Genomic DNA, 19,853 nt, shown 5'->3' on the forward strand with positions numbered 1-19,853 from the left:
AAATAAAGGGCAATCTTAGAAGAGAACCTGTTATGCCCCGTACACGCGACCAGTTTTCCCGTCAGAAAAAGTCCGATGAGAGCTTTTGGCCGGGAATCTCGACCATGTGTATGCTACATCGGACTTTTTCCTACAGGAAAACTGGCAGAAAAAAAGAGAGCAGGATCTCTTTTTTCCCGTCAGGAAAAATCTTAACGGGAAATCCGTTCGTCTGTATGCTTTTCCGACACGCAAAAAAACACCAATGCTCGGAAAAAAATCAACGCATGCTCGGAAGCATAGAATTTAATTTTCTCGGCTCATCGTAGTCTTTTACGTCACCGGGTTCTTGGCAGTCAAAAGTTCACTGAAACTTTTGTGTGACCGTGTGTATGCAAGATAGGTTTGAGAGGAATTCCGACGGGAAAACCCGCATTAGAGTCTGCAAAAGACTTGAGACTGGGGCGGAGGTTCACCTTTCAGCAGGACAACGACCCTAAACATACAGCCAGAGCTACAATGGAATGGTTTCGATCAAAGCCTATTCATGTGTTAGAATGGCCCAGTCCAAGTCCAGACCTAAATCACATTGAGAATCTGTGGCAAGACCTGAAAATCGCTGTTCACAGACGCTCTCCATCCAATCTGACTATGGCTAGGTTCACACTACTGCGAATTCAAAATCGCGGTAAAATCGCGATTTTACCGCGATTTCGTGGCTGCGGTTTTGCCGCGATTTCGGCCACGATTTAAGGGACATCTGTGCAGGGATCAATGTAAATCGTGGCCCGAAATCGCAAAAAGTAGTACATCAACTACTTTCTGAAATCGGTGCAGCGCCGCACCTATTAGGACGGTGCCATTGCCGACAATTGCCGGCAAATGCCGCCGATTTGAGATGCGATTTGACATGGGAAATCGCATCTCAAATCGTACCAAATCGTACCCAGTGTGAACCTGGGCAGAGCTTGAGATATTTTGCAAAGAAGAATGAACAGAAATTTCCCTCTCTAGATGTACAAAGATGTAGAGACACCCCCAAAAAGACTTCCAGCTGTAATTGCAGAGAAAGGAGGTTCTACAAAGTATTGACTCCGGGGGGCCATACAAATGTACCCCCCACACTTTTCACATATTTATTTGTAAAAAATGTTCAAAATCATTTATAATTTTCCTTCCACTTCACAATTATGTGCCACTTTGTGTTGGTCGATCACATAAAATCCCAATAAAATACATTTACGTTTTTGGATGTAACATGACAAAATGTAGTACATTTCAAGGGGTATGAATACTTTTTCAGGCACTGTACACAAGCTGGAGTTATCAATAATAAGACAATGAAGCATGCAAATGCAGGCAGTTAACTCTTTTAGAAAACCATGGGATACGGCAAAGAGAGCAACAAATATTTCTTTAGATTTCCAACTCAGAAACCAGGAAAAAAAAGGGGGGGGGAAGGAGGCAAGAGGAAGAACAAAAGAGGGGGAGGGGAAGGGGAAGGGGAGGGTAAAGAGGGTAGGGGGTCAGAGCAGGATGGGAGAGGCAACAAGCAAGACTGCCAGGAATTTAGATTACTTCCCCAAGAGACTATCCAAGTCTTATATTTCAATGGCAGTTACGGGTAGCATGAGGCAGCACTGCATTGATGGCAGCATGCCAGGACATTACAGTAGGGGGTAGGGACAACTTCCACTTAAAAAGGATTTCCCTTCAAGCTTAAAAGGGGCTGAGGGGGGCCGCTACACACAGAAGTTTTTTCATCTTAAAGGGGTGTTCCAGCCAATTTTTATGTTTATTAAAAGTCAGCAGCTACAAAAAGTGTAGCTGCTGGCTTATAATAAACATACACTTACCTGCTCCAGTGTTCCAGCGACGCGCCGGCCGGGGCTCCGCTCCTCTCCCCCCCTCCCCGCGTCTTCATTTCAACTGTGGGCACCCGGCCGTGACAGCTTTCGGCTTCACAGCCGGGCACCCACTGCGCATGCGCGCGCGCCCCGGCGCTGCGCCGTCTGATTGGACAGGAGATCGCCTAGGACCTGTAACGTGTCCTAGGCGATCGCCTACAGGGAGGGGCTGCTGTAGGCGATTAAGCTTAATCGCCTAACCAGCCTCTCGGCGGAAGGAGGAAGTGGGACAGGAAGCCCCACTCCTCCTGAAGCCCCCACTCCCCCCCCCAAAAAAAAATTACATGCCAAATGTGGCATGTAAGGGGGTGAGGAGTGGGATAAGCGGAAGTTCCAATTTTGGGTGGAACTCCACTTTAATGCATAGAATGCATTAAAGTGTTACTAAACTCAGGACCCTGCATTTACTATATCTGGTCTCCCACAGGACACAGAAATGCAATTATTTTAGTAAATATGAACTGCTAAATACCTTTTCTCAGCAGTATATTGCAGTCTTGTAACTTCTATCAGTGTCTGATTAAAGCTTGTAGGAGGAGTTTTCATTCTCCTATGAGTGTCCTATAAGAATGCAGGACCCCCGACCCTCTCTCTGGACAGTGCTGATTGGCCCTGTGCTGATCACACGTACTCTCCAAAGAAATAAACAACGCTCTAGCAATACACATCAAACTGAGCATGTGCAGCTTGTCCCCGAGCTCTGTACTATCAGGAAATGATTACAGGACATGGAAGAAGGTGAGGATCAGAGAAGACAGGATCAAACAGCCTTTTTACACAATGCAGACGATTAACCCCTTGTTTTTAATATTTGGTGCCCTCATATACAAATCCAGGCCTCTTTGGGATAATGGGCCATAGTTTTGAATCCTTGAGGAGGATAACCCTATGAAGTGCAATAATTCTCTCCATTCGTTTGTATTTATTATGGACTTGAGTAATACACGCGATGTCGGGGACAGCTATAGCTTTAACCCTGGGACCCTGAGGGTGGACTGACCGGCATTCTTGAAAGGTTTGATCCAGTGCCGATCCTGACCTTCCTGGGGCCCTAAGCAAAATGACATGTCACATTAAAGTTGAGAAGTGGGGGGGCTGCCGAAAATGACATGTCACATTAAACTGACTTCTTACCTCTTCTCCCATGCAGCCAGCGAGTTGAGAAGTGGGGTGAGGGGCTGAAAATGACTTCTCACCAGGCAGGGGGGTTCTAGTAATTTGGGGGGCTCTCTGCAGCTTTGCGGGGGCCCTAAGCGACTTGCATAGTGAGCCTATAGGGCGGATCGGCCCTGGTTTGATCTATCAGGTCCAGATTAAAACGCTTATCCAAGAACTTATCTTTTACCCTCTCCCCATCTAAGGTGCAAAGTCTACAAAACTTTACTTTTGGGATGTTATTATCCCATTTAGGATGATGACCGTTTTGGAAATGTAGGTAAGAATTAGCAGAGGAAGGCCTGAAGTGCATTTTGGAAATCTTTTCATCCATAAGACCCAATTCAAGAACTAAGAAAACCAATGTGGTGGGGCTTGAGATGTGTGAAGGATAAACCTAGGTTGCTACCGTTGCAGTATTGGACTCAATAATAGACGGAGGGCCATCTTATATGACAATGATGTCATCAATGTATCTGCCGAAAAAAATAACTTAATAATAATGACTCCTGGAAGCAGAGGAGGAGTTTGTAAATGGCATCATCAGGGGCAGGGCTTTTCTCTAAAAGACCATTTTCTATTGACTTGTCATATAACCTCTGTTTGTCATCTCTTAGCTCCGGGGACAGCCAAGCTCCAGGAAATTACGGATTCGTGGATCAGGTCAAGGCGCTGCACTGGGTTCAGGAGAACATTGCAGATTTTGGGGGTGACCCAGACTCCGTCACTATATTTGGAGAGTCCGCTGGTGGGGTCAGTGTCTCTGCATTGGTAAGTATAAAAATAAACTTTTTTAGAAGGATCGAAGAAGTGAAATATATTTGTTGGCGCCTCCAATTCTGACTTGTTTAAAAAAAATACCGGCTCAAAAACCATCATCCTCGTTCGCTTTTTACTACCTGGTGAGTCAGTGACCTCTTCTAAAAACATGGGGCCAGATTCAGGTAGAGCGGCGTACATTTCAGCGGGCGTAGCGCAGCTCATTTGCGCTATGCCGACGTAAAATAGAGAGGCAAGGCCAGTATTTACAAAGCACTTGCTCCCTAAGTTACGTCGGTGTAGCGTAAATGGGCCGGCGTAAGCCCGCCTAATTCAAATTAGGAAGGTAGTGGGAGTGTTGTATTAAAATTAGCTGTGACCCCATGTAAATGACTTCCCGAACAAACGGCGCATGCGCATGCATGCTCAGAATCACGTTGCATATACTCCCTAAGATACGTTGGCTCAATGCTTTTGACGTGAACGTAACCTACGCCCAGCCCCATTCACGTACGACTTACGCAAACGACGTAAAATCCGACGGCAGTTCCGACGTCCATACCCTACACGACTTAGACCAGCTATTTGGTGGTTTATCTTTACGCCGGACGTACGCCTTACGTAAACGAAGTAGCTTACTGCGACGGGCGCAAGTACGTTCGTGAATCAGCGTATCTAGGTCATTTACATATTCGGCGCGTAAATCAACGGAAGCGCCCCTTGCGGCCAGCGTAAATATGCACCCAAGATACGACGGCGTAGGAGACTTACGTCGGTCGTATCTTGCCACAATTCAGGCGTATCTGATTTAGAGAATGAGTGCATAGATACGACGGCGCACAATTGGACTTACGACGGCGTATCAACAGATACGTCGGCGTAAATCTCTGTGAATTTGGCCCATGATTCCTGGATGGAGGCATGTTGATCATATGGCTTCAGTACTTTCTAAGCCATTAACCTAGAGCAAGCAGATGAGGAGTTCTGACGTCAATGTTCTGATCTTCATGCTGGTTCAGGGCAGCTTCTCAAAGTTTTAGGTGCACAAACAGTCAAGAAGTTAGCATTTTCCTAAAGAGGTCAGTATTAACAGACTCCATATTTCGCTCACTAGTTTCACAAAAATAATGGCGCAAGAATGACAGCCCTGCACTGGGCGCTACAGACAAGTCACCAATGTTGGCTCTCATTCTTCTGTTCTGATAGGTTCTCTTGAATATATACGGTTTCCTCAGTGTGTTACATTGTAACTAATCTTGTCTTTTCTTTCCCTGACAGGTCTTGTCCCCACTAGCCAAGGGCTTGTTCCACAGAGCCATTGCAGAGAGCGGTGTGGCCCTTGTTCCAGGGCTGATCGCCAAGTCTGCTGAGGAGACCAGCTTTGTGCGGAATGTAAGTCCCAATGTTGATAGCGAATATACGATATCTGTACAGAACATTTCTTAGCTGTGAAATCACCTGGTTGGTTGTTACTGAAAGACAATCAGGGGAGGTCATAAGGCACGTCATAGATACTCTGCAGACGTCTGTCCCTCGGCAGTGCAATAAATGTCAGAGTGTGCGACAGATTTGTGTAAGCCTCGGAATGATGGATACAATCATGGATTCCACCCACAGTCATATTTTCACAATGCCTGGATAATCTCAAAAAGGCATGGAATATTATCAGACACATATGTATTTATGTATGTGTCTAGTGTATAAAGAGGAGGGGAGAGAGGATGGAGATGAGGAGATGGGAAAAGGATGGAGATGAGGAGAAAGGGTGGAAATGGGAAGAGAGGATGGGAACATGGGGTTGAGGAGATGAGTGCAATGGATACAGATGAAGAGAAGAAAAGAGGATAAAGATGAGGTGATGTAAAGAGAGGTCAGAGATGGGGAGATGGGACAAGAGGACAGAGATGGGGAGATGGGACGAGAAGACAGAGATGGAGAGATGGGACGAGAGGACAGAGATGGGGAGATGGGATGAGAGGACAGAGATGGAGAGATGGGACGAGAGGACAGAGATGGGGAGATGGGACGAGAGGACAGAGATAAAGCGATGGAGATGGGGAGATGGGACGAGAAGACAGAGATGGGGAGATGGGACGAGAGGACAGAGATGGGGAGATGGGACGAGAGGACAGAGATGGGGAGATGGGACCAGAGGACAGAGATGGGGAGATGGGACCAGAGGACAGAGATGGGGAGATGGGACCAGAGGACAGAGATGGGGAGATGGGACCAGAGGACAGAGATGGGGAGATGGGACCAGAGGACAGAGATGGGGAGATGGGACGAGAGGACAGAGATGGGGAGATGGGACCAGAGGACAGAGATGGGGAGATGGGACCAGAGGACAGAGATGGGGAGATGGGACGAAAGGACAGAGATGGGGAGGTGGGACGAGAGGACAGAGATGGGGAGATGGGACGAGAGGACAGAGATGGGGAGATGGGATGAGAGGACAGAGATGGAGAGATGGGACGAGAGGACAGAGATGGGGAGATGGGACGAGAGGACAGAGATAAAGCGATGGAGATGGGGAGATGGGACGAGAAGACAGAGATGGGGAGATGGGACGAGAGGACAGAGATGGGGAGATGGGACGAGAGGACAGAGATGGGGAGATGGGACGAGAGGACAGAGATGGGGAGATGGGACGAGAGGACAGAGATGGGGAGATGGGACCAGAGGACAGAGATGGGGAGATGGGACCAGAGGACAGAGATGGGGAGATGGGACCAGAGGACAGAGATGGGGAGATGGGACCAGAGGACAGAGATGGGGAGATGGGACCAGAGGACAGAGATGGGGAGATGGGACCAGAGGACAGAGATGGGGAGATGGGACCAGAGGACAGAGATGGGGAGATGGGACCAGAGGACAGAGATGGGACGAGAGGACAGAGATGGGGAGATGGGACTAGAGGACAGAGATTGGGAGATGGGACGAGAGGACAGAGATAAAGCGATGGAGATAAAGCGATGGAGATGGGGAGATGGGACGAGAAGACAGAGATGGGGAGATGGGACGAGAGGACAGAGATGGGGAGATGGGATGAGAGGACAGAGATGGGGAGATGGGACGAAAGGACAGAGATGGGGAGATGGGACCAGAGGACAGAGATGGGGAGATGGGACCAGAGGACAGAGATGGGGAGATGGGACCAGAGGACAGAGATGGGGAGATGGGACCAGAGGACAGAGATGGGGAGATGGGACCAGAGGACAGAGATGGGGAGATGGGACCAGAGGACAGAGATGGGGAGATGGGACCAGAGGACAGAGATGGGACGAGAGGACAGAGATGGGGAGATGGGACTAGAGGACAGAGATTGGGAGATGGGACGAGAGGACAGAGATAAAGCGATGGAGATAAAGCGATGGAGATGGGACGAGAAGACAGAGATGGGACGAGAGGACAGAGATGGGGAGATGGGATGAGAGGACAGAGATGGGGAGATGGGACGAGAGGACAGAGATGGGGAGATGGGACGAGAGGACAGAGATGGGGAGATGGGATGAGAGGACAGAGATGGGGAGATGGGACGAGAGGACAGAGATAAAGCGATGGAGATAAAGCGATGGAGATGGGTAGATGGGACGAGAAGACAGAGATGGGAAGATGGGACGAGAGGACAGAGATGGGGAGATGGGACGAGAGGACAGAGATGGGGAGATGGGACGAAAGGACAGAGATGGGGAGATGGGACGAGAGGACAGAGATGGGGAGATGGGACGAGAGGACAGAGATGGGGAGGTGGGACGAGAGGACAGAGATGGAGAGATGGGATGAGAGGACAGGGATAAATGATGGAGATAAATGATGGAGATAAATGATGGAGATAAATGATGGCGAGGAGATGGGAAGAGAGCATAGAGATGGAAAGGCTGTTGGTAAGGTGGTGAATTTTTTTTTATCTGTGTCCCGAGACTGTTCTACATTTAAGATGAGAATTTTCAGTCATTTTGAATGAGCGTCTCACCTGACTGAGCTTCAGCACTCCTATGATTGGATGCAATCTTGTTATTACAGATAATCGCCAACATTTCTGGCTGTGATCTGGCATCATTGGTGGATTGTATGAAGGCAAAATCAGAAGAGGAAATCCTTTCCATAAGTACTGCAATGGTAACGTATATTCATCTATATAATGTCCTTTCATGGATGGATACTGCCCATGACGCCAAACCCAATGGAGGTTTGGCCATTTTTTCATCTAGTGTAGGCGGTCTCCCTGTTACGCTGAAGTACGTTTGGCAGATATGGAGAGCAACGTTTTTATGTTGAGCCAGATCTGGCATTGTTGTTTCATTCAAAATTACCTTTCTTCTCTTTTCTCCCCCTTTTTAATTTTTTTTTGTACTGTATTGACAAGCGGACCTTTTTGTTGAAAGTTTGTTGAAATTTGCCTAATGCCACGTACACACAATCATTTTTCGGCATGTAAAAAACTACGTTTTTAAAAAAACACAGTGGCTGCCTTTGATGGGCACAGTGGCTGCGTTTGATGGGCACAATGGCTGCAATTGATGGGCACAGTAGCTGCGTTTGATGGGCATAGTGAGGCTGCAATTGTTTTTTTTTTTTTTTCGTTTGCGCCCCCCCCAAAATTTTCGGGGGGCAATACTCTACTTTACCTTTCTACTTGGCTTCCTTTATATCCCACTGCCTCTCTATCTTTATACTTTCCCCTCTACCTTTCGCTTCCCCTTCTATCTCTCCTTGACATTGCCCTTATCTCGCCTTAAGAGATGACTGACCCCATACCCTCTCCCCCTATGTCCATCCCCCTTCCCCATAAATTTTACCCAGTCATGGGCTGTTTTGATTAGATACTGTGAATATCCTAGTTTGCATTATCCATGTCATGGTGTCCCATATCTGGGCTCAGCTGGTCATCGGGATGCTCTGCCCCCCAAAAAGCTGTGAGAGTTTATTGTATTATATAGCTCCGCATACGTTATTATATGTTTTGGGTCACGCAGGTAGTTGCTTTGCACACTGACAATATCTCTATACCGCACCATCTTTTTGTGCCCTTTTTGTTTTTTTCTGTCTGATTTTTATTATGTATCTCTGCTATATGTATTGGCCCAGATTCAGGTAGATCGGAGCAATATTTGCGTGGGCAAAGAGCAAAGATTTTTCTCTGCGCCCACGCAAATATTTCCATTTGCCCAGCGATTCACGGAGCAGTAGCTCCGTAAATTGCGCGGGCGCTATGCTAATTAGCCCTGCGTAAGGGCGCCTAATGTAAATGATCCCGCCGGGGGCGGGAATCATTTAAATTAGGCGCGCTCCCGCGCCGAGCTAACAGCGCATGCTCCGTCGGGAAACTTTCCCGACGTGCATTGCGGCAAATGACGTCGCAAGGACGTCATTTGCTTCTAAGTGAACGTGAATGGCGTCCAGCGCCATTCACGGTTCACTTACGTAAACGACGTGAAATTTAAATTTCACGGGCGGGAGGCGCAGCTATACTTTAGCATTGGCTGCGCCTGCTATTAGCAGGAGCAGCCTTATGCTAAAGGCGCCGTACGGAAACTCCGTACCTTGCGTACGCAGGGCCCGCGCAACTTTTGTGAATCGGTGGTAGTATGCAATTTGCATACTACACGCCGATCACAAAGGCCGCGCCCCCTAGCGGCCAACGCAAGAATGCAGCCTGGGATGTGAAGGCATAAGGAGGCTTATGTTTGTCATATCTTAGGCTGCATTCGGTGTAACGAGGTTCCTGAATCAGGAGCACTTGTTACACCGGAGCAAGTAAGCACTTGCGCCGCGCAACTATGGTTGCGCGGGCGCAAGTGCTTCTTGAATCTGGGCCATTGACTGTTAAATGCACTTTCTTTGAAAATAAAGGAATTACAAAACAAAAACCCACCAAAAAACGATAGCCACATGTTTCAGCATGGTCTGGGGTTCCCCCATGAATAGCTCCTCTATTTTCTGTCCCTGCAGAAATTTCTGACTCCCCCAGCCACCATCGATGGCGTCTTCCTCCCAAAACCCGCAGAGCAGATCTTGGCGGATAAAGAAAACAATCCGGTTCCGTTTATAACCGGTGTGGCAGAGCAGGAATTTGGCTGGATTCTCCCCACGGTAAGAGGCACTCTCTGTACGGCTCCACTGATGTCATAGACTGTGGGTGGCTCCAGGAGGGTGTAAAGGGGAACTCTATCATTAATGCTTTTCAAGTCCAGTGTGCTGGGTGTACCATATTAAATGTTTGTTTCTAAAATAATAATGTTATGCATATGAAAACAATGTAGTGCTTCTATATATAATAAAACCACCACCCACTGTGCCAAATTAAAAATAAGGGCTATCACAGTATATAATGTGTACCTATGAGACAAGCAAAAAATAAAAAATACATACAACCACTTGACCTCCGGAAGATCTACTCCCTTCATGTGCAGGCCATTTTTTTTACGGCACTACGTTACTTCAACTGACAATTGCACGGTCATGCTACGCTGTGCCAAAAAACAAAACAAAAACCTTGAACCCCCACCCAGCCCCCCCCCCCCACCGCAAATAAAGCCAGTGGGCCATATTCTCAAATAATTTACGTTGGCGTTGTATCTTAGGCTGCAATATTTACGCTGACCGATAGGTGGCGGTCAGCGTAGAATATGCAAATGACTACTCACGCCGATTCTCTAACGTACGCTTGCCCGCCGTAGTGTTTTAACGTCGTTTCCGTAAGCGATACGCGGCGTAAAGATAAAGATGCCCCCTAGGTGGCGTACTCAATGTTAAGTATGGCCGTCGATCCCGCGTCGAAATTTGAAAATTTAACGTTGCTTGCGTAAGTCGTCCGTGAATGGCGCTGGACGCCATTTACGTTACAGTCAAAACAAATGACGTCCTTGAGACGTCATTTAGCGCAATGCACGTCGGGTAATTTACCCAACGGAGCATGCGCATTACGATCGGCGCGGGAGCGTGCCTAATTTAAATGATCCACGCCCCCTACCAGGATCATTTGAATTAGGAGGGCTTGCGCGGGTGGACTTTACGCGACGCCGCCGCAAGTTTACAGGTAAGTGGTTTGGGAATCAGGCACTTGCCACTTAAACTGGCGGCGGCGTAACGTAAAGGACATACGTTCCGCCGCCTCAGATCTTTAAGAATATGCCCCAATATTTTTTACTTTCTGCTGATAGGGACATGCCTTGTACACACGATCGGAATTTCCGATGGAAAAAGTGAGACAGAATTTTTTCATCGGATATTCCGACCGTGTGTATGCCCCATCTGACTTTTTCCATCGGAAATTCAGACGGAGTTAGAAAGAGAACATGTTCTCTTTTTTTTCCGACGGAAAATCCGCTTGTCTGTATGGAACTCCAACGGAGAAAAAAACATGCATGCTCAGAATCAAGTCGACGCATGCTTGGAAGCATTGAACTTCATTTTTCTCGGCTCGTCGTACTAGTTGTACGTCACCGCGTTTTTGACGGTCGGAATTTGGTGTGACAGTGTGTATGCAAGACAGCTTGAACGGAATTCCGTCGGGAAAAACCCGTTGGAGTTTATTCCGACGGAAACTCCGAACGCGTGAACAGGGCATTAGGGGTTTCCAATAACATGTTGACTGCTGAACTATATTCAAAAAGATGTATTTAATATTCAAGCCTATAGTTTTAGCCATAATAAAATCCGTGTCCCCCCCCCTGCAAATAGAGCTAATGGGCCAGATTCACCAAAAACTACGGCGGCGTAACGTATCGTGTTTACGTTACACCGCCGCAAGTTTTCAGCGTTAGTGCCTGATCCTCAAAGCACTTACCTGTAAACTTGCGGCTGTGTAACGTAAACCCGTCCGGCGCAAGCCCGCCCAATTCAAATGGGGCGTGTACCATTAAAATTAGGCGCGCTCCCACGCATGCTCCGTTCGCAATTTTCCCGACGTGCTTCGCGCGAACATACGGCGGCCTGACGTGTTTGTGAATCGCGATGTGTGTAACGTTCTTACGCCAGAATTTTTTTTTCAAAATCGACGCGGGAACGATGGCCATACTTTAACATGGGCTGTGTAAAGTTAAGCCATGTTAAAGCAGGACTAACTTTGCGACGGGAAAAAAAGACTTGCGACGACGTAACGAACGCGAAAACCTTCGTGGATCGCCGTAAATGCTCATTTGCATACCCAACGCTGGAAAACGACGCAATCTCCACCCAGCGGCGGCCAAAGTATTGCATCCTAAGATCCGACGGTGTAAGTCAATTACACCTGTCGGATCTTAGGGCTATCTATGCGGAACCGATTCTATGAATCAGCCACATAGATAGGACAAGAGATACGACGGTGTATCAGGAGATACGCCGTCGTATCTATTCTGTGAATCTGGACCAATATTTTTTACTTTACTTTCTGCTATAAGACAGATCCAATAAAAAATCAAATTTCATCATCTAGGCCAATATGTATTCTGCTACATGTTTTTGGTAATAAAAATCCCAATAAGCGTATATTGATCGATTTGCTCATACGTTGTAGCGTATAATCTATCCCACCCACCTTCAGAAGCCATTGTTATATTTTTGGACAAAAATTGGAAATGGAATTTTATGAAGAATGCTGGTATATGAAGTGTGATTGAAATAAGGACTCTGGATGCATTTGGACTGTGTGGTTCTATTTTATTTCATTGTTTAAGGTTTTACCGCACAGTAGAATGTCTGCCACCGCAGGTACACACAGGAAACATTTGTGTCTCATTCACACTGCAACAGCGGCCTAGACATGTTGTATCGCAGCACACCGGCCATAATCGCACTGCAATGTCAGGCAGCACAGCACACCATGCTAAATGCTGCCTGACTTTGAATAAAACTCGTAAAAAAAATTAAAAAAAAGGGCACTCTGCGCTGAATTATTATTATTATTATACAAGATTTATATGGCGCCAACAGTTTGCGCAGCGCTTTACAACATCAGGGAAGACAGTACAGTTACAATACAATTCAATACAGGAGGGATCAGAGGGCCCTGCTTGTTAGAGCTTACAATCTAGAAGGGAGGGTCAAGTGGAACAATGGGTAGTAGATGTGGGAGGTGATCAGATGGACAAAATGAAAATACAGTTGTTAGGTGTGGGTAGGATAGGCTTCTATGAAGAGGAGGGTTTTCAGGGATCCTCTAAAAGATAATAGAGAAGGAGATAGATGGACAGATTGGGGTAAGGAGTTCCATAGGCTTGGAGAGGCTCTGGAAAAGTCCTGGAGACGAGCATGGGAGGAGGTGATGAGAGAGCTAGAGAGCAGGAGGTCTTGAGAAGAACGAATAGAATGATAAGGTTGGTATTTAGAGACTAGGTCATTGATGTAGCTGGGGGCAGAGTTGTGGATGGCTTTGTAGGTAGTTGTTAGTATTTTGAATTTAATTTGTTGGGCGAGCGGAAGCCAGTGAATTTGCCCTTAATGTTTTTTTCTCTTCCCCTGCAGGCCATGAATTTTAGCGGATTGGAGAAAGGAATGGATAGAGAAACAGTAACCGCAGCACTATATGGCAACCCCATGCTGGTACGATCGTCTCCGTGTGCGTCCACAATGCACATTGTGTAAATCATTGTTTTATTGTTTCACTTTAAATCTGTGCCACAAAATCCAAATCCTATGAAATGAGAGCTTGACTACTTACACCAGGGATCCTCAAACTACAGCCCTCCAGCTGTTGTAGAACTACACATCCCATGAGTCATTGTAACACACTAACATTCACAGACATGATGGGGATTGTAGTTCCTGAACAACTGGAGGGCCGTAGTTTGAAGACCCATGAAACAATGAAGCACCGGGCTGTCCTTTTCTCAAAGTTTCAGTGTAAAGGTACAAAACATGGACATTGGGGCATACCCCGGCCAACTAGTTCCACATAGCCATGTGCATAACAACGTACAACTTACCGTTTATCTCCAAAACGATATAAATATAACTAAAAACCAACATAATAACAGTCGGTGCCCAGGTTTTACATGGTAGGATAACGGCAGGAGATATTGTTTCTTGTAGGACTTCTCATCCCTCTTATCTATCTATGTTGGACATCACAGGAACAGTTAGGAGGTTGTAAACCTTTGTGCATCCTATGCATTAAGGTGAAAAAACACCTTGCAGTGTCCGACCCCCCCAGCCCCCCCCATTTTACTTACCTGAGCCCCGAATTTCCGTAAGCGCGTCCCCGCCGTCCTTCTCCTGGCTTTGATTGGATAGATTGATAGCAGCTCAGCTATTGACTCCCGCTGCTGTCAATCAAATCCAATGACACGGGCGCCGGGGCCGAGTCATACACTCGGCTTGGAGTCTATGGACGCAGAGTGTATGACTCAGGAGTGCGCCTGTAAGGTAACCCCAAGGTAATCCCCTTGTGAGAGAGCTTCCCAGAGGGGGTTATCTAATGCAGGGAGGAGCCACGAGAGCCTCCGTGGGACCCCAGAAGAGGAGGATCGGGGCTACTCTTGCAGTCTGCAAGAGCAGTTGCTCCAGAGCTTGGTAAATGAGGAAAAGCTCTGTTGAATTCCATCATCCAATCATATGCAAGCAAAAAGGCTGTTTTTTTTTTATTTTCCTTGTACATGATTGGGTATTCATTGCAAAGTGAAGCTTTACCTCATTTACTAAGCTCTGGAGCAACTGCACTTGCAGAGTGCAATTGCACTTTGAAAAGTGCACAGTCTATTTGCCTTTAGTAAATAACCCCCATAGTGTCACTTTAGGTGTGATCACTTGATCTCTGGACTTGCACCACCACTCACTTGTCTGGGGCATGAACCTCAGCCCTCAACAGGATCAGATAACTATTGAGGGTATCTAACCAGGACTATCCCCCATGGATTGACTTTTCTCGTAGTACTTAAATGGACAGTCAGCAGAACACACAGGCGGAACATACATTATATTGCCAAAAGTATTGGGACACCTGTCTTTACAAGCACATTAACTTTAATGGCATCCCAGTCTTAGGCCTCGTACACACGACCGAGGAACTCGACGGGCGAAACACATCGTTTTGCTCGTCGAGTTCCTTGTTAGGCTGTCGAGGAACTCGACAAGCCAATTTTCTCTATTCCCGTCGAGGAAAAAGAGAACATGCTCTCTTTTTGGCTCGTCGAGTTCCTCGACAGTTTCCTTGTCAAAAAATGTACACACGACCGGTTTCCTCGGCTGTTTTTTGCCGAGAAACTCGGTCGTGTGTAGGAGGCCTCAGTCTATAGGGTTCAATATTGAGTTGGCCCACCCTTTACAGCTATAACAGCTTCAACTCTTCTGGGAAGGCCGTCCACAAGGTTTAGGAGTGTCTATGGGAATGTTTGACCATTCTTCCAGAAGCGCATTTGTGAGGTCAGACACTGATGTGGACAAGAAAAATGGAAGGATATTACCAGGCTGCCTGGTGAGAAATGAAAAAAGCAAAAAAGCCGCTAGCACAGACAAATATAGTTTGTATATGAAAATGGTAGATAAAATGTGCAGCGCTAATTCAGTGAATCAGGACAAGGATGTGGACAAGAAGGCCTGGCTCGCAGTCTCCACTCTAATTCATCCCAAAGGTATTCTATCAGGTTGAGGTCGGGACTCTGTGCAGGCCAGTCAAGTTCCACCACCCCAAACTCGCTCATCCATGACTGCTGTGGGAAGTGCAGTCTGACTTTCTAATCAGCTGCACATGAGAGGCAGCCGGGGCAATAACATGGTACAAGTGCAGAGGTCGGCAGAATAGGAGAGCCAGCACTCTCCTGATGCTGGGTCTGACAAGAGGTTCTGCAGCAGCTGGCCTATAACTTGCTCTAGATTTCAGTTGTTGTAAAAGGTGGAACGGATTGAACAAAATACTGATAATATTCTGTCCAGTTCTTTACTGCCGCCTTATCGCCAATCGAACCGTGTATGGGTCCATAGACTACACTGTCAATCACGTTCCCGACCAAACAAGTCGCCACGTCTCAGGACCAGACTGGACATCCGCAACCCTTGGAGGAAAAGGCCCTGGCTGGGTATTAGCCACAAGTTTCTGTTGGCAATGAACATCGTATCTGTCTTTGCAGGGATCATTAGGCACTGTCATCCCGCTGCTGATCGAGGAATATTTCGAAAATGAGACGGATCCCACTGAACTCCGCAACCGCTTCCTGGACCTGTGTGGAGACTTCGTATTTGTAATGCCGGCCCTGAAAACAGCGAAATATCATAGAGGTGAGCCCAGAGCAGTCATAATTTTAATACCCCCAAAAAAATCTCTCAGACTCATACATTGCGGTATCTGTACATTTTATGAAGTCATCAGACCTGAGAATTAGTGAGATACTTTCCCGGTCCTGGGGGATATATTTACCTGCGCACAGCTGACTTCCTGTCTGATTGTGAAGTTTCTGAACCTATAGTAGGACAGGATGCCCATGGTGAATATTCATTGTCTGATGATAATTTGGATGTGATTATAGATACAGAACTGCTGCTTAAATGTGAAGTTTACAGGAAATGGGGTATACTATATACCCTAATTTCACATATCGGGATAATTTCTATAAGTATACATGTACAACTAAATTCTGCATAGAAAATTATCATCACCTACTGCTGTGTCACCAGTCAGCCTGGGGATAAAGGCAGTTGAAGGGAGCCCCGGGATGAAGGCAGTTGTAGGGAGCCCGAAATTATGGAAGTTGAAGGAAGCCCTGGGATGATGGCAGTTGAAGGAAGCCCCAGAATGATGGCAGTTGAAGGGAGCCTTAGATTGAAGGCCATTGAAGGGAGCCCTTTTTATTATTATTAAATCATTCGGTTCCATTTGTTTAAATGCGGTATCTGTTATTTCGGATAGTTCGTAACTTCGGATAAATTTGTGTTTTGTTACGTTGACTAACAGCCAAATTTGAAAGGATATTCCAATACCTATAATTGAATAGTTAGCTATTATTAGTTATTCTTTAGAATTTTCGGATTTTTGTTTCAAATTTTCGGATTTTCTAAAATTTCAGAATTTTCTAATTTCCGAATTTCGATCATAACAAATGACCCGAAAAACAAAAAAAAAAGCCCAGGGATAAGGGCAGTTGGAGGGAACCCGGGGATCAAGACAGTTGAAGGGAACCCGGGTATCAAGGCAGGTGAAGTGAGACCGGGGGTCAAAGCAGTTTACGTGAGCCCGGGGGTCAAGGCAGTTGAAGGGAGCCCGGGGGTCAAGGCAGTTGAAGGGAGCCCGGGTATCAAGGCAGTTGAAGGGAGCCCAGGGATTAAGGCAGTTGAAGGGAGCCTGGGGATCAAGGCAGTTGAAGGGAGCCCGGGGATCAAAATGTGTTGACAGCAGAAGAGAGCTTGAGGATGCTGGCAGCTGAAGGAATCAAAGTGTGTTGGTAGCTGAGGGGTACCCGAGGATGCTGGTAGCTTGAAGGGAGCATGGGAATGCTGGTAGCTTGAAGGGAGCATGGGAATGCTGGTAGCTTGAAGGGAGCATGGGAATGCTGGTAGCTTGAAGGGAGCATGGGAATGCTGGTAGCTGGTGGTAGCCTGAGGATGCTTGCAATTTAAGGGAGCCCAGGGATACTAGCAGCCTAGCAGGTAAATCTTTGAAGCTTTGCCTAATAGATTAGGTGATGGAGCAACAGGAATGGGAAGTTGCTTTTTTTCCTAGGTTTGAGTTTAACTCCAATTCAAATGCCTTTTCATCTGCATTCTCATCTTGACCGTAAGGCCTGGTTCACACTAGTGCAACTGCGTTTTCATCCGATTTTCCAATGAACTTATGTAGTGGAACTGCATGCGGTATGACTTTAATTTTATTTTTGATCCATTTTTGACACAATTTTAATACTTCTGTGATTTCTAGAGGAGAACAGTTGGAGGGGAAATATAACACCGGAATTGCATAAAAAATGCATGTAGATGTGTTGATGTTTTTCCATGAAGTCTATGGGGGACAAAATCACGCCGCATCACAACAAAGTAGCACAGGACCCTTCCCCAAAGTCACGTTACACTGATATCAACAGGCACCATTGAAATCTTAAGCTTAAACCATTATCCTCTCACAGATTCTGGATATCCTGTCTACTTTTACGAGTTCCACCGTCGTCCATCTCTCTTTAAAGATATTAAGCCGGATTATGTGAAGGCCGACCATGCCGATGAGGTTTTCTTTGTGATTGGAGGACCCTTCCTCGACGACTATATTCTCTTTTCAGGTAAACATTCCCCAGGAACTGCCCCTTCCACCTTTCACCCGACAGAACTTCGGTGATTAAAATAATAATGCAGTGCTAAAGTTATAAAATATTGATGTGCAATAAATAATGAAATAAATGTGACTTGAAAAACTGTTAATGTGCGCACAAATGACAGAGCAAATAAATTGTGAATAACGTGCTATAATCAATGAAGCAAAAAATGGTAATGAATAAATAAAGTTCAATAACTCCAAAATGAAAGTTCATAAAATCAAAAAATGAATGAAAAAAAGTCCACCTTGCCCCCGTCTTGTACGATTACGGTGAAGGGTCTTTGACCTACTATCCTCCCTATTTCACATACCCTTCCGCAAGGACCCCAAATTTTCATTACTCCATTGCCTGATCCCGGGCCTTTTCTCTCACCAGCAGAAACTAGCCACATACTTATTTATCACAGGCAATTGAACAATAGCAAGGGCCTGGAAAAATCCGGCTGTTTCATTTTCGGAGGTAAAGAATACCTTGACCCTTATGATTCATAAAAAAATGGCCAGTGTCCTCCACCACTCCCATGCCAAATTTCTTAAAGGGGTGGTTTCCCTAAAAATAAACTTTTGACATTGCATTTGCTACATTAATTACAATTAGAATCGGCTGGTTTTATTGTAAAAATACCTCCGTACGTAGCGTTTGCTATATTCGTTCCCACCGCCACTTCCGGGTACGATGCTGGCGGTGGGCGTTCCTAATTGATGGACAGGCATCCGACCGACGCATCCATCGCGTCACGAGATGCCGAAAGAAGCCGAACGTCGGTGCGCATGCGCTGTATAGAGCCGCACCGACGTTCGGCTTCTTTCGGCATCCCGTGACGCGATGGATGCGTCGGTCGGATGCCTGTCCATCAATTAGGAACGCCCACCGCCAGCATCGTACCCGGAAGTGGCGGTGGGAACGATTATAGCAAACGCTACGTACGGAGGTATTTTTTCAATAAAACCAGCCGATTCTAATTGTAAATAATGTAGCAAATGCAATGTCAAAAGTTTATTTTTAGGGGAACCACCCCTTTATGGTGTGGGCCTTGTGGTGGCCCTACGCATTTCCTACTTTAAATCCGAATAGTCTATTACCGCGTACACACGATCGGATTTTCCGCCGGAAAAACGTTGGCTGGTTTTTCCAACGGAATTCCGTTCAAGCTTGGCTTGCATATACACAGTCACACAAAACTTCTCTGAACTTTCGACCGTCAAGAACGCGGTGACGTACAACACTACGAAGTGCCGAGAAAATTAAGTTCAATGCTTCCGAGCATGCGTCGGAATTTTGCTCTTCGGAATTGCTACAGACGATCGGAATTTCTGATTGGAATTTTTCCGGCGGAAAATTTGAGAAACAGCTCTCAAATTTTTGTTTGGGGAAATTCCGACAGGAAAAGTCTGAAGGAGCCTACACACGGTCGGAATTCCGACCAAAAGCTCACATCGGACTTTTCTTGTCGGAAATTTAGGGGCATTAGATTCTAAAATCTAATTCTGATTCTAAATCTAATTTGACCCCATCTCCAGCCTGGGGGACCTTTCTTTCACTTTCCCATCTCCTCTTTGTCCGTCTTTCTTATTCGTCCCGTTTCTGGGCCTCTTTCCCGGCGCTCTGCTGTACACCTACACACCTCACTCCCCCCCCACTGTTGTTCATGTGTGTGTCTTGTTTTTTTTGTACCCCCCCATCCCCCCTCTTTTATTTTTAATGTTTTTTTATCTTCTCCCCCCCATTATGCAGACAGCTCCGCTCCCCCTTGTCTACCTTAGCCCCTGGGTCTTAAGGCGCGGGCATAACACACTGACCCCCGGCCTTGGCTTGCGGGTCGGTGTCAGTTTTT

General features: G+C 46.5%; 1 protein-coding gene across 2 annotated transcripts in view; it reads left to right on the forward strand.

The window, feature by feature from the left end:
- LOC120917793 (liver carboxylesterase-like) overlaps positions 1 to 19,853 on the forward strand; it is a 35,776-nt gene that overhangs the window by 8,265 nt on the left and 7,658 nt on the right. For both annotated transcript variants that reach the window (XM_040329339.1, XM_040329340.1), the window contains 7 exons: positions 3,659 to 3,812; positions 5,079 to 5,192; positions 7,824 to 7,919; positions 9,753 to 9,893; positions 13,248 to 13,325; positions 15,848 to 15,995; positions 17,834 to 17,983. In XM_040329339.1, the coding sequence (XP_040185273.1) occupies positions 3,659 to 3,812; positions 5,079 to 5,192; positions 7,824 to 7,919; positions 9,753 to 9,893; positions 13,248 to 13,325; positions 15,848 to 15,995; positions 17,834 to 17,983 (881 nt within the window). The remainder of the gene's footprint in view (positions 1 to 3,658; positions 3,813 to 5,078; positions 5,193 to 7,823; positions 7,920 to 9,752; positions 9,894 to 13,247; positions 13,326 to 15,847; positions 15,996 to 17,833; positions 17,984 to 19,853) is intronic.

The sequence above is a fragment of the Rana temporaria genome, chromosome 11 (assembly GCF_905171775.1).
Source record: "Rana temporaria chromosome 11, aRanTem1.1, whole genome shotgun sequence".
Classification (NCBI taxonomy): Eukaryota; Metazoa; Chordata; class Amphibia; order Anura; family Ranidae; genus Rana; species Rana temporaria.